Raw genomic sequence first — 14,199 nt, 5'->3', positions numbered from 1 at the left:
TGATACTGCTGCAAATCAGTGGTCACTTCAGAATGTAACCATGCAATATATAATCATATATTATTATTTAAATTATTTTCATTTTTCTACTTGTGATACAGCTCAGTAGTTGTTTAATGGCATAATGAATTTCAGTCATAACCCTTTGACTTGTATCATTAAGTTTTAAATGAGCTCATCACTACTATCTGTGAGCTAATAGAAAACGTATTGCACAGCCTGCGTACACCATCGGTTCTTTAAATCAGTGTTAGCTTTTGGTGACAGAAAGGACAGAGCTGTAAAGAGCAGCTACATGGGACACGATAGCCCTGCACACACCATGTGTTTTAATGCATTTGCACATTTATTATTCTTTAAGCTTTCTGTCTGAGCACATTCAGTTTAAGATAAATGGTTTACACCCAGTCTGAAATCTCCCTCGGCTCTTAACCTCTTTACACAGACTTGTCTAATTCTTGCCAGCTGACATGTAGGGCAACCAGCGGGCTCTGATATGTGCCTGTGTCCGGTCAGTTTCTCAGTGATGCTCCAGCTGTGACTGAGAATCTTGAGCTTTGTTTCATATTCTTTTAAACATTATTGCGTGCACAAATATGGCTCTGATATGGATTAATGGATAAAAGGTGTCTTTTACTTTGAGGGTTTATGAGTGAGCTGTACAAGTGAAGAAGATATTTAGAATTTATCTGCCAAAATATAAAAAAACAACAGTAAATTTCACTTATTAGAGGAGTAGCTCATCACTTAAAACACACCATATAAACTGTCTATCAAACATGTGTATGGATATTTTAGAGGACGGGCATGTATGGCTGACCAGAGGGCAGGAACTTTGGCTGACAGAAGCACCCAGATGAATCCAGAGACAGGCAGGAGCATTTACTGGGCTTGGATTTAGCCAAATATATCAAAACGTATTGAATAACAACTCATGATTTAGCAGGACAACAGACTACCGGACGAACCAATCAAAAACCAGAGACCTTTTCAGGGTTACTGGCCAGTCAGTCACCTGATCTCAGGGCGACTGAGCAGCATTACACTGCAGACTAAAAGAGGCTATAGTGAAGGCCTCGGAGTCTCTGTGGATGTTTGTGACAGAGAATGAAATATGATGCATTAATTCACTCCTGAAATTTGGGCACACTAAGATACAAAACTGCAGGCAATGATAAAATATTAAGAAGGTGAGGAAACAAACAAAAAACAACACCAATAATAACAACAATAAAAAAAGATGTGAGTCTACAGAGAAAGACACACTTCCCCTTTGCTTTCATTCTCACGGGGCTTTCTTGAGCACAAATTGAAAGAAACACTTAGTTTCAGTGAAAGTGAGGCACAGGTGGCAAGAGAGGCTGACAGGAAATGTATTATCGTCTGTCTCTGGAATTCTCAAGGAGGCAGTCCACAAACACTTAAATTACAGGCGTCCCAAACACCACACGAAGCTCTTCTCTCCAAAACATCGTTTCATCTGGAGCACAATCAACAATTGCGGTTGTAGTCAGGTTGTTACGCCTTGCGAACCATTCAACTCCCTAAATACATGTGCATGTACACACAATACATGTTTTATACGGGCAAAAGCAAACTAGAATGTTATCCAAGAAACAACAGCATCAACGTGCTCCTGTCAGATGTTTGTTAATATTTGAATGAAGAATTTCCTCTTGATTAAAGCTCATCCTGTTACATTACACTCAAGTTAAAAACATGGACCTAGAAAGATGCATAATCATATTTAATTAATCAGACTCTTTATAATTAGGTCAGAACTTCCTCCTACAGGCAGGTAAGATGTGTCACCCCCCACCTCCCTGTTCGCTGCTAACACTAAATTCACTGAAAAAAGGCCTCTTGAGAAGCTGGTTAAGTGTCTTTATATTAAATTAGACACAGTCAGAGTCATTTTGTGCCTGGGCAAATATGAACGCGATCAACACTAAACCCAGCTTCGCTGCACCAGCTTCAAGGTCTTTTGAGAGGATTTTAGAGGAGCCATTTGCAACCTACAATAATGATTTAGGGATTAACATCTCAACAAGTAAGGATTCACTTAGCTCCCTTCTGTGGTCTATTTATAACCTTTCTTCCATATCTTTTTTTTTTTTCATTCATCTGCAAACCTAACCTGAAGAGTAGTCTGTGAAGTTTAGTGGCACACAATCACTGCAAGAGAAAAGGAATTTAACTGATGAAAATTCCCTTAATTTGTCAGGGCCAGAGGGAGTCTTCCTTTATCGAGCTGTTTTACGTCTCAATTACGGGTTAGTGTTAGTTTTGTGAGGTGAGTCGAGGACATGAAGCTTAAATCTTGGTATTTACTCTCCTCTGGTGCTCAAATGCGGTACTGCATGCATTCAGTGTGTTTCCAGATAAAGAAAGGATATCCTGCACTGTTTTCTTGTTGTCACCAGAGAGCAGTGTTGTGTTGTGTTTTGTTTTTTAAATGAATAATGATCCTGATAATAATCTAAAGACTTTTACCATTACACAGATTTAGATCATGGCTCATAATAACGGGTGTATTTATTGGCAAAGTCCTTGAAATTCAGAGCGGGCATTGGTGCCAGACTGACACTGAATGTGCTCGGTTCAGTTCTTAGTCTGAAAAAAGCCAAAAACCACTAGTAACAGACCAACTTAATTATAGTTTTATATGGGCCCTTTCAGTATAGGTACATTTCCAGACCATCTGATTTTATTACCCATGGCTTTAGTCTGTGGAATTACCTTCTATTATTTGTTATCCAGAGCTGCCGGTGCCTTGCTGAGTGCTGCCAGGAAGTGTTCTGTTCTTTCTATTGGAAAAGGAGGGTCAGACTGATACGAGGGCTGCTTTTGCTCTGAATATTTTCATCTAACACTGAGCACGAGTGTTGATAATACTGTTAATTGACTGATATTAACTTTTATTTCTACCCATTTCCTTCTAGTTCCCTTTCGTGGCAGCCAAAACCAACGCTTACATGTCCTCTGAAGTGGTGTCACTTTCCCTTTCTGCTCATATGATGGAAAACACAAAGAGACAGAGAAGATAATTAAAGTCAAGGCTGGCTGAATTTTTAAATCGGATTTTAAAACACTGGTTTGAGACCGGGCTGTAGGTGTGTGCGCATCTAGATGCAGCATTTTCTAATCAAATAAAATCTTTTTTTCTGGGAGAATTTTAATGCACTTATGCAGCCATGTGAAAAAGGACGCATCCACAGGACTCTCTGCAGTCCTGTTTGAAAGGCTTTGCAGCTATATGGTCCAGATAAAAAGAAAGCACATCCTATTTCATTTTAGAAAATCATCTGGTCCTTACCAACAACAACCTCAGATGAATCTCAGTGCGTTCATATTATTTCTGTATCAAAAAAGCAGAACAAAACAAAAGCAGAAACAGTGCACTTCATGATTTAATAGCTTGTAGTACCACTTCTTGCAGCGATAGCTTGAAGTAACTGTTTTCTGGATGACTTTCGGGCTCTCACATCGTTATGGAGGAATTTGTCTTTACAACACTGCTTCAGTTCATTGAGGTTTACATGCATTTGTTTATGCGTAGGTCTGTTGCTGTCCTTCCACAGGATATCAGTCGGGTTAAGGTCTGGACTTTGACTACGTCATTCCAACAACTTGATTCTTCTGTTGTCGATTTGCTGCTGTGCTTTGGATCATCGTTCTGCCGTATGACCCAATTTCAAGCATAATTTAGCTGTCAGACAGATGGCTTGACATTTGAATCATGAAAGTGGCACACAGAGGAGTTTGTGTGCGACTCAGTGACTCCATAGTGCCCAGGTCCTGTGGCTGTAAAACGAACCCAAATCATCACCCCTCCACCACCCTGCTTGATAGCTGGTATGAGGTGTTTTTGCTGATGTGCTGTGTTTGGTTTCTGCCAAATGTGGTGCTGTGCATTAACCATTTTCACTTTGGTCTCGTCTGTTGAGAGGACATTCTTCTTGTGGTCTTGTGGTCTCATCAGATCCCACTTTGCAAACCTAAGCTGTGCTGTCATGTTCTTTTTAGAGAAAGGAGACTTTCTCCTGGAAAACCTTCCAAACAAGCCACGCTTGTTCCCTCTGTTTGTACTGTGGTGAACTTTAACATTTAACATGCTAACTATGGCGCGTTCAATCCGACATGTAGCTCTTCAGGGTTTTTTGTTTCTTTGTTTGTTTGTTTTTAACACTTTTTCGAGCATTATACAGTCTGACCTCGGGGTGAATTTGCTGTGACATCCACTCCTGAGAAGACACCTGAATGCTGCTGAATCCAAACTGCCAAAACCTCTGCATTAACTGGTGACCAGTTAATCAAGTGCATTAGATTAGCAGCACCTGGATTCTACTCAGCCTCTTAATTTCTCTGAAAGCAGCAAAGCTTAGTGGAAAAAGTCCTGTGAAAACTTTCTGTTTGACATAACTGTAAGATTAACAGTTTAGAAAAGGAAAACTAAACATTTACAAAGAGAAATAAAAGAATGTGTGAGCTACATGTTTGAGAATATAAATTCATGTCACAAAATACTCAAATTCCGGTTGTAGTGAGTCACAATCGCTGCGTTGCAATTGATTTGCACAAATTTTTAATGCAACAAAAGATAAAGATAAGTATAATAAAGTCTTAGCGTGTTGTTAACACAAGCCTACTTGTCTGTTAAAGTTCTTCAGTTCATGTTTCACCCAGCAAGGTGGCTGAACTGAAAAAAGTCATATTTTCTGAGCGTTATCACCAAAGTCCCCGCAGCTATTAATAAAAATCCAGCAATATGTAGTAATAAGATGCCGGGATAAAAAATGGTCAGTTTCCATCAGACATATAGAGCAGTATGTTTCATAGAATAACAAAGGAAGTAGCAGGATCTAAGATTTAGATTACAATCAAACACCATGAAGGAATACCTTCTCACTCTATAAATTCTGTTGTTCCTTATATAAAGTGCTAAATCACCGAGAATAGTTTCTGAGCTTCCATTCATAAATTGGATTATTTCTGTATTTGTCTAGAATCTGGTGTGAAACACAGTTTAAGGTTTTTCACTGACTCTGAATTACACCTTTAATATTAAGCAAGTTCAATCCCCCAGTCTTTGTAATAAATGTAAGTCACTGTCTGATGTCTGATGTGTGTGTGTATGTTCGTGTGTTTTAATCACATTTCCCAAGACACCATCAATCTGCCTTTCCCCCACATTATTTATAAAGAAGGCAGACCTAAATAAATCTGAACACAAACTTTTGAGGAAACTCGTGTTGCTTGCCAGCACGAAACAGTGCAGGAAAGCCGAAAAACAAAACAAAACAAAATGGAGAAACAAGATACGCTGAGCAAAAAACACAGAAAGGTAATTCGTAACGCTCTTGACAGCCTTTCCATTTCCATGCTGTGTAATGTAAGCAGACTTGACGGCTGTACCAACAAGCAGCACTCTGCAGAAATCCTCTTCCACTTTATTGACTCATCTCATATTCTCTAACCACTACACTCTTCTGCCAAGGTCTCCTGTAACGCACACTGATTTCTATTACTGTGAGCGAGTCTTTGTGCTTTGTAATCAAACAGATGGAGATCTGTGAGCTGCAGATGTCTGAGCAAAGATTAGTGCACGCTTCATCAATGCATTTTTCTCATCATGATGGATGATGTTCTTGCTTTTTGATCTGTAGAATGGGATCATTAATTAAAAGCAAGTCGTCGTCACTGAGATGATGTTTTTGTGGTAAATTCTTCTTTCATTATGTAAGTGACAAATTTTTCTGGCTGTTAAATGCCCCACTTTGTGCTGCCTCTCAGTGTCTGCATCATCTTCAACCCCTGCTAACCTCTCTCTTTCATTTCTCCCTTTGGGGTCAAATGGTCAGAGATGTGCACTCACAGCTCTGCTCGGGGTCAGCTACCACCTTTCAGATCCTGCAGAGGCCCCGTGGTTTCACCAGACCCCCACTCAGCGCCACCAACCCGGCAGACCGCACGCCTATCAAAGGGTTCTTTCACGCCCCTCAGCACAGTTTCGGGACTCAGGGATGAAAATGGAGATTTACTGGCCCTGGATGCCATGCTAAGATTGTACAGCTGTAGACTCATGGCTCTGAAAAAGGAGCTTGAGCCTCCACCTTCAGTCAGACCACAGCGTAAAGGACTGCTACACACCCAGGTCTGTGTTCCTGAGTATTAAAAATAACACCAAATTGAGTGTTGGCAGTGCCCTCTGTACCAAACATGTCACGCTTAAATGACCAGCCAGTGTAACTGCCTTTACACACCAGTGTTTTCACTGTGCCTACAAATCCCTGAACATGATATACGTGGAAGGCAAAGCAAGCGTTTTATGAATAATACTCCTGTGTGCAGCTGTCATGGTGCTCAGGCACTTTCATGGATTTTATGTTATTTCTTTAAGAAAATGAAAATGAAAAAAGTAGCCCTGTCAGACAAACATCTTGCAAGGAAATTTTCCAGTGAAGAGCAGGATCTTTACACGACATGGATATTCTGACCAAGTGCTCCTCACATGGAGTAAAGGCAAAAACCTCAGCTGTTAAAAAGAAGGTCAAGCTCCATCTTGATTGAAAATATGTTGCAGCTGCAGAGCAACGTGTCATTTTCTGTTTTTTGCTTCTGAAACATGTTGTTAGTACAAAATCATAGAATAGAATAGAATAGAATAGAATAGAATAGAATAGGCAAAAGTCAACAAAGTCCTACATGGTAGAGGTTTCAGAATGGATGTGCATGAGTCTGTGGACAAAAACAGGCACTATCTCAATAATAGCTAAAGTCAACACCTTTATAATGAGTATCCTAGGACTGATTTTTGAGTGATCGTGGCAGGATACAAAGTTAACAGCTTTGTGCAATTGTCTTGAGGCACCCCTATTTTTTCTCTCTCCAAGCATCCAGGCTCTTTGTAATGTTTTAAAGTGACCTTGAGCAGCAGTTCGTTGGGGTTTCTGAAAGTCTTTTTTTGTTACTCATTTTTCAGTCCAGTCCTTGTACCTGATCATTTTCAGAGGAAAGCTTTTTCTTCACTTTAGAGCTAACCTCTGAATCATTCAAGCATAAAAAGGCACCTAACTCAAGGGATAAACCAGTGTTGTGTCTACACATAGGACACAACTTAGCAAAGAACCTATTTTAAATGACATCATTCGGCACTCTGTTACCAGCAGCCTGTCTCCAAAAACACATAATTTGTTCCCATTTTTTAGTTGAATCACTGAGAAGTTTAACACAGTTTGACAGACATAAAATACTATTTATATGCCAACAAGGTGACTCTCAAAGCGCTATTAGCTTAAAAAATCAGCATATCCCAGCATGGTGTGCAGTGTCTCCTTAAAAATTTGAGGAAACTGGACAAAAGAAAAATTGGCAGAACTAAAATCCATCTATTCACGGTGGCTCAAGACGTCTGCACAGTAATGTATATATTGATGTTATTATATAAATTTAGGCACAACAAGGAGCCTTTAAAACAGTAATTATCAACCTAGAGTTTGTACCAAGCCAAATCTGAGCTCTTGACTCCTGAAAATACCTTTATCTGAACGGTACAACTAAAACGATCCCATTTTAAGGTCTTAGTTTTCATGTTATTCATTTATATCTTCACTGCCTAAAGTGAGTGCACACTTTATTCCTCTGTGTGTGTGTGTGTGTGTGTGTGTTGTAACAGTTGCTATCGTAATGCAGTGTATCACCACATGGCGGCGCCTCCTGTCTCACGACTGGTGTCACCCCCTTTTTGTTCTTCTTCGCACTCCTCCTGTAATGGATGCTCCCGTGTGTACGCGGACTAGTGTGCTCTTCAGTAATGTGTGGTAGAGGTAGCACTTATTTTTGATATTGTAAATAAATGAGTACTTTTTGGAAAGTCAGAAGCTGTTGCTCATTCGCTATCCACCTGCACACCTCCGCGGCTGGCTTCATCTCCACCGCACGTTACAACTGGCGCCCGAACTTTTTCCCCTTGGACTTCAGACGATTTTTGCATCCCGCCGAGGATTCTTCTCTTCTAGCACGTGAACTGTCTCGGAAATCCCCCAAGTTTTGCGGACGCTCGGACGTTTTCTCCAGCCATGGCCGCAGCCTCAGCTCAGGTGGGACCCGACTAATTTCTGGATACCGCGGTGTGCCGCTGCTCTGCTTGGGAGAAAGAAAAAGAGAGAAGCTGACTCCGCGACGCGAATGGACTCCGTGGATTTGTTATTTGGACGTGCTGTTGGTTTCGTCTTCTAAGGATTAATTCTTCTGTGGAGAGCCTGGACATGAACATTTCTGCTGGCTTTCCATTCCCCTTTCCCTCTGCTGAGACTGACTGTAGCACATGTAAGTGAGAACTTGGCCGACTACAACCGTTGGTGCTGGTCTTCGGCTCAGTATAACGAAACGATTTAAAATTAATCTTTGCATTTTTGTCTTTCTAGTCTGATCTGACTCTTTTACTACTATATCAATAACTACACTGTGCCCTGGAGCGGCTTAATTTTTTTGAAATCACAATGGCACACTGCCCAGACGACTCTGACTCAGACATGGAACTTACCTCGTTACCTATGTGCCAGATAGTTGAAAATGTGACTCCTAGCCTTAGCCAACAAGTGGTGGAGTTAAGAACTGAGGTGAATAAGCTTAGTGATTGTTTACGTGACTCACTGAACATACAGCAGAGTTTACTAAGGCAGTGGGACCAACTCACAATGGGGAGCTCTCCCCCTCCTGCAGTCCCACAGTCTCCTGTTTTCCCAATGGCCACATTGACACCTCATGTTCCTGCGAGAGACAAAACTGAACCCACCAACAGTACCAATCCGTTCCTGCCCAGCAACCCATTTCAACCTACAAATCCTTTTCTCCCATCTCACTCACTTGAGCTCAGCAGCACTTCCAGAGTGATTGCGGCAGCTTTACATCACGCAAAACTGGAGCCTCCTGTGTATGCTGGGGACGGCAAAGTGCAACCTGAGGACTGGTTAAATGCAGTTGGCACATACAAAGCCTCATTGAACCTAACCGATGGGCAATTGCTAAACGAACTGCCACACTTTCTTGCAAAAGAGCCCGGGAAATGGTTCAAGGCATTGAGCTCCCACATCACATCATGGGCTCAATTCTGTCAACTGTTTAAGACAGTTTTTCTGCCCTCCGACAACCAAGAACGCATCCTGAGAGGAATTTTAGATCGTGTTCAGGCTCAGGACGAACCACTCCCAACCTTTGTTGCCCACATGTTGAGTGAGTTTGACAAACTGAAGAGTCCTCCACCTGAAAAAGACAGAATCGACCTAATTAGTAAACATGCTCTTGAAAAATACAGAGTTGCCCTGTATGGCGCTAATGTCACTTCTGTAATGGACCTGCTGCTACGTGCTCATGAGCTTCACTCAGTGCTTGGACCACAAAGACCACAGCCTGCTTTATGTAGCAAAGACAACTATAAGCCTGAACCTTACTGCTTCAAATGCTCTCAGCCAGGGTTCACCACACGCACCTGCCCAAACTGTAACACCCAACCTCATTTGCCACAACGAGCCTCGAACACCGCTAGGCATGGCCCAGTCCAGCCATTGCCGGCACCTGGCCCCTCTGACCCTGGCCATGAAAAGGTGGAATTAAGCAGCACCACATCCCAGCCACAATACAGGCAGTCGGGAAACTACAGGGGGGGGAGGACATTTCACAGAGGCCAACCTTCCCCCAGTTACTAACGGAGCCTCACACGCCCGATTCACTACAGGGTGGACACAGTCTTGGACACTTGGAAGACAATTTTTCACAAGTCCACTGGAATACCCCACTAAGAACGAAAGTGAACTTCAATGCTTCATCTGTGGATGCTACCCTCGACACGGGTGCTTCCCTCTCGGCTGTACGAACAGATCTCATTCAAGTAAATGACTCTCACCCTAGAAACACAAGTGAGTGGAATGGTCCTGCAGTTAACCTTGCCAATAATGCTCCCTGTATCCCTGACGGTGTTATTTGGCTCAATATTGGATTCATGAACAAGAACTTTTACCAGCGTTTTGCAATAATACCAGATTTGTCCTCTCCTTTCATTCTGGGAATGGATTTTATGGCAAGAGCTTCTGTTTCTATTCACATTCCCACTAGAACCGTCTACATTGAGGACATCCCCTGCCCACTCGCAGACGATGAAGAGGACCTTCAAAATGATTACTCACATTCACCTGGAACACTGATGTCTTTGGACTTGGTTCGCTCAGACTTAACAGCCAAACTGTCTGAAGCAAGTCTCTCAGAGAACAACAAGGATGCTTTACTCAATCTGCTCAGCAAGTTTAGCTCCTTGTTTGATGGTCAACTTGGTCGAACGGCTCTCACTGAGCACGCCATAGAGACTGGCAATGCAACACCTGTCAATCTCCCACCCTATCGCACGTCACCTGCTAAGAAACGTGTGATTGAAGAACAAGTACAACAAATGTTGAAGGACAACATCATTGAACCTTCCACAAGCCCTTGGGCAGCTCCTGTAGTCATTGTAAATAGAGCGGCCACGGAACCAAGGTTTTGTGTGGACTTTCGAGGGCTCAACCAAGTTACCCGAAAAGACTCTTATCCCCTGCCTCGTGTAGATGAGTCTTTGGACTTTCTGGCAAGAGGAAAGTTTGTCTCGACATTGGACTTAGCGCGAGGCTATTGGCAGGTTGCTGTAGCAGAGGACTCGAAGCCTAAAACTGCCTTCATCTCTCACTGCGGTCTCTTCCAGTTTCGGGTGCTGCCCTTTGGGCTCTGCAACGCACCTGCAACTTTTCAGAGACTCATGAACTCTGTGCTTGCTGGCCTCATTTACAAAACGTGCGCAGTCTACCTGGATGACATTGTTATCGCCTCACCTACCTTTGAACAGCACTTAGTGGATCTTGAGGAGGTGCTGGGCAGACTCCAGGCTGCTGGCTTGTCATTGAAGCTCAAAAAGTGCCAATTCTGCCTCGATGAATTCACCTTTCTCGGGTACCGCATCACATCATCAGGTGTTAAGCCCGATCCAGACAAAGTAAAGGCGGTTAAGGAGTTTGATACCCCAACCTCAGTGAAACACGTCCGTCAGTTCCTTGGCTTGACTGGCTATTATCGACGCTTCATTCAGAATTATGCCCGCCATGCCGAACCTCTTCACGCCATCACCAGAAAGGACAATGCTTTCCACTGGGACGACAGCTGTCGAAGGGCCATGGACACTTTGAAGGATCATGTCACATCAGCCCCGATCCTGTCATTTCCAGACTTCAACCGTCCCTTTTCCATTCACGCCGATGCATGTGACATTGGTCTTGGGGCAGTGTTGATGCAAAAGGATGACAAGGGTCGTGAGTACGTTGTGGCTTTTGCTAGTCGCTCCCTTCACAAAGCTGAACTCCCCTACTGCACTTCAGAGAAGGAGTGCCTCGCTGTGATATGGGCTCTGGAACACTTCCGCCCGTATGTTGAAGGTGTTCATGTTACTATCTTCACTGACCACAACAGTCTCAGGTGGCTCATGTCTCGTCAAAACCCAACGGGCCGACTCGCCCGCTGGTCACTTCGTTTGCAGGACTTTGATTTCACAATAGTGCACAAACCTGGTGCACAAAACAAAGTTCCCGACGCACTGTCACGCAACCCTTTGCCTCTGACCTGTGACAGGCCGACTGATCTTTTACCAGATCATGCTGTTATGGGCAGCCTGGACATTCGTACTCTGCCCCCCGTCATTCTGGCTGACCGTTCACAATTGAGACAGCTGCAGTTAGACGATCACGTCACAGGTCCACTCCTCAGAGACATTGAAGCAGACTCTCTGAACAGCTCGGACAATGCCACCTTGTTACAGTATGTTGTGTATGACTCTCTTTTGTATCACAGGGAACCCAAGTCCACATGTGCTTTGCACCCTTTGAAAGAGCTGAAACTGTTTGCCCCTACTTCCATGAGAGGCACCTTGCTGGACTATTACCATGACCACCCCACAGCAGGTCACTTGGGTGTTTCTAAGACATTGGCTAGACTGCGTTTTAGGTTTTTCTGGCCCAAAATGGCAGCTGATGTGAAACGCTATGTGATTTCATGCTCAGTGTGCCAACTCACCAAGCCAAGTCAGAAAAAAGCAGCCGGTCTTATGGTTCCCATTGTCCCCCAGAAACCCTGGGAGTATGTGGGTGTGGATTTTGTTGGGCCACTTCCCCGCACCCCCACTGGTAATGCTTATTTGATCGTGTTTGTTGACTATTTGACTAAATGGGTTGAAGCCAGTGCTGTCAAAGAAGCTACATCTCAGGTAGCAGCTGGTAAATTCGTCACTGACATTTTTGCTAGACATGGTACACCCACTTACCTGATTTCTGACAGAGGGTCTCCTTTTGTGAGTGAGCTTTTTGAACATGTTGTTTCTGCATTAGGCTCGGTGCACAGACTCACTACGGCATATCACCCTCAGACAAATGCTACTGAACGCGTCAACCGGACTCTGAAAACTGCAATCCGCGCTTATGTAGGTGATAAGCACACATCATGGGACAAGTTTCTCCCTCAGATTTGCTTTGCTCTGCGCACCGCCCCTCTTGGCAGTACAGGTTTGACTCCTGCCATGATGCTTTATGGTCGTGAGTTAGACACCCCGCTTGACCTTATCACTCAGCCTTCTACAGCAGGTGTTGATGAACCGGGTGTGCCTTACCCTGAGACTCTGAGAGCCTCCCTGCAGGAAGCTCACGACCACGCCAAAGCAGCTTTGGACTATAGCCATGACAGACAAAAACATTACTATGACTTGAGACATCGACATGCCACGTTTCGTGTTGGTGACCTTGTGAGAGTTAAGACACACCCCAGGTCAGATGCTCAGTCTAACTTTACTGCTAAACTTGCACCACTGTTTCAGGGACCATTGTGTGTATCTCAGAGACTCAGTGATGTTAATTACAGGCTCACTTGGGTGGACTCCGGTGTGGATGCAGGTGTTTATCATGTTGTGAACATGCAACCGTTCCATACCTGGGACTCTCTCACTTCCAAAGAACATTCTGTTTCATCGCCTGCCGAGAGAGAGACCGCAGAGGGTCTGAACTCTGACTCTCAGGCCCACCCTGGCCCCCCTGCAGACACTGACATTGGCTCTGAGCCATTCCCCTTTGATTTACCGGACATTGACTCTTCTTCTGGTGTGGGCGCTGTTCCAGAGAGTGTTTCACCCAGATCTGTCCAGCACCCAGCTGCTGGTGGACATTACAATCTCAGGCCCAGACGTTGCCCCAGAGTTACGTCTGGCTGGAGCAACAAAAGATGGACTAATGATTTTCACACAACCAGGCTTGATCTGAAGTGAAATGTTCTGGTTAAACCTGTTTGATGCTGTCTTGTTGCATTGCTACTTTGAGTCATGATATGTAGATGTTTCTGTTTGCTCTACTTAATCCAGTTTTATGGCTCTTTAGTGCGTTAAGGTTCATTCTTGGCATTTACTTTAAAAACAAAAAAAAGGAAAAAAGTGAAAAAACTAAGAAGACTGATTTTCCACTGTACATATTCATCTTATTTTCACCAATTTCATTTTTAAATGGTCTTTTGCCCTGTGTGTGTGCACCAATCTTAGCTTTAACCTCTATGTATAGGGTACTGTTAGGTGTGGTGTGTGTTTTTTCAGCTGTGTACGGCTGAGGACAGCCTTTTTCTCACCAGGGGGGACTATGTAACAGTTGCTATCGTAATGCAGTGTATCACCACATGGCGGCGCCTCCTGTCTCACGACTGGTGTCACCCCCTTTTTGTTCTTCTTCGCACTCCTCCTGTAATGGATGCTCCCGTGTGTACGCGGACTAGTGTGCTCTTCAGTAATGTGTGGTAGAGGTAGCACTTATTTTTGATATTGTAAATAAATGAGTACTTTTTGGAAAGTCAGAAGCTGTTGCTCATTCGCTATCCACCTGCACACCTCCGCGGCTGGCTTCATCTCCACCGCACGTTACAGTGTGTGTGTGTGTGTGTGTGTGTGTGTGTGTGTGTCGGGGGGGGTGAAAAAGAGAAGGGTGTGTTATGGAGACTGTTGTAGAGTAATTGGTGTAGAACAGGTGGCGCGCTGTTGACACTGGAAAAAAAGTATGTGAAAAATGTGCTGCTGCCATGCAATCACAAAAGGAAAAGGCTGGCGGTTGACTTAGACATTTAATCACCGTGCTGGGTGATAGGTAGTGGATCAAA

The 14,199-nt window shown here is 43.7% G+C and overlaps 1 protein-coding gene across 1 annotated transcript; it reads left to right on the top strand.

Annotated features, from left to right (window-relative positions):
- Positions 1–8,189: 8,189 nt before the first annotated feature.
- LOC146625692 (uncharacterized) lies at positions 8,190–9,710 on the top strand. Its single transcript, XM_085362942.1, has one exon. It carries the CDS (start codon positions 8,502–8,504, stop codon positions 9,705–9,707), a length of 1,206 nt encoding a protein of 401 aa, XP_085219068.1. The 5' UTR covers positions 8,190–8,501; the 3' UTR covers positions 9,708–9,710.
- The last annotated feature ends 4,489 nt before the right edge of the window (positions 9,711–14,199 follow it).

This window comes from Diplotaxodon limnothrissa, linkage group LG9, assembly GCF_057381915.1.
Source record: "Diplotaxodon limnothrissa isolate DT_005_m linkage group LG9, D_limnothrissa_male_GT1.1, whole genome shotgun sequence".
Taxonomy (NCBI): domain Eukaryota; kingdom Metazoa; phylum Chordata; class Actinopteri; order Cichliformes; family Cichlidae; genus Diplotaxodon; species Diplotaxodon limnothrissa.
Note: the sequence above shows the minus strand (reverse complement) of the source record. Positions and strands in the feature narration are given on the sequence as shown.

Bases quoted from the DNA above. Each gene is read 5' to 3' on its own strand.
- LOC146625692 (XM_085362942.1), top strand. From the start codon at position 8,502: ATGGCACACTGCCCAGACGACTCTGACTCAGACATGGAACTTACCTCG.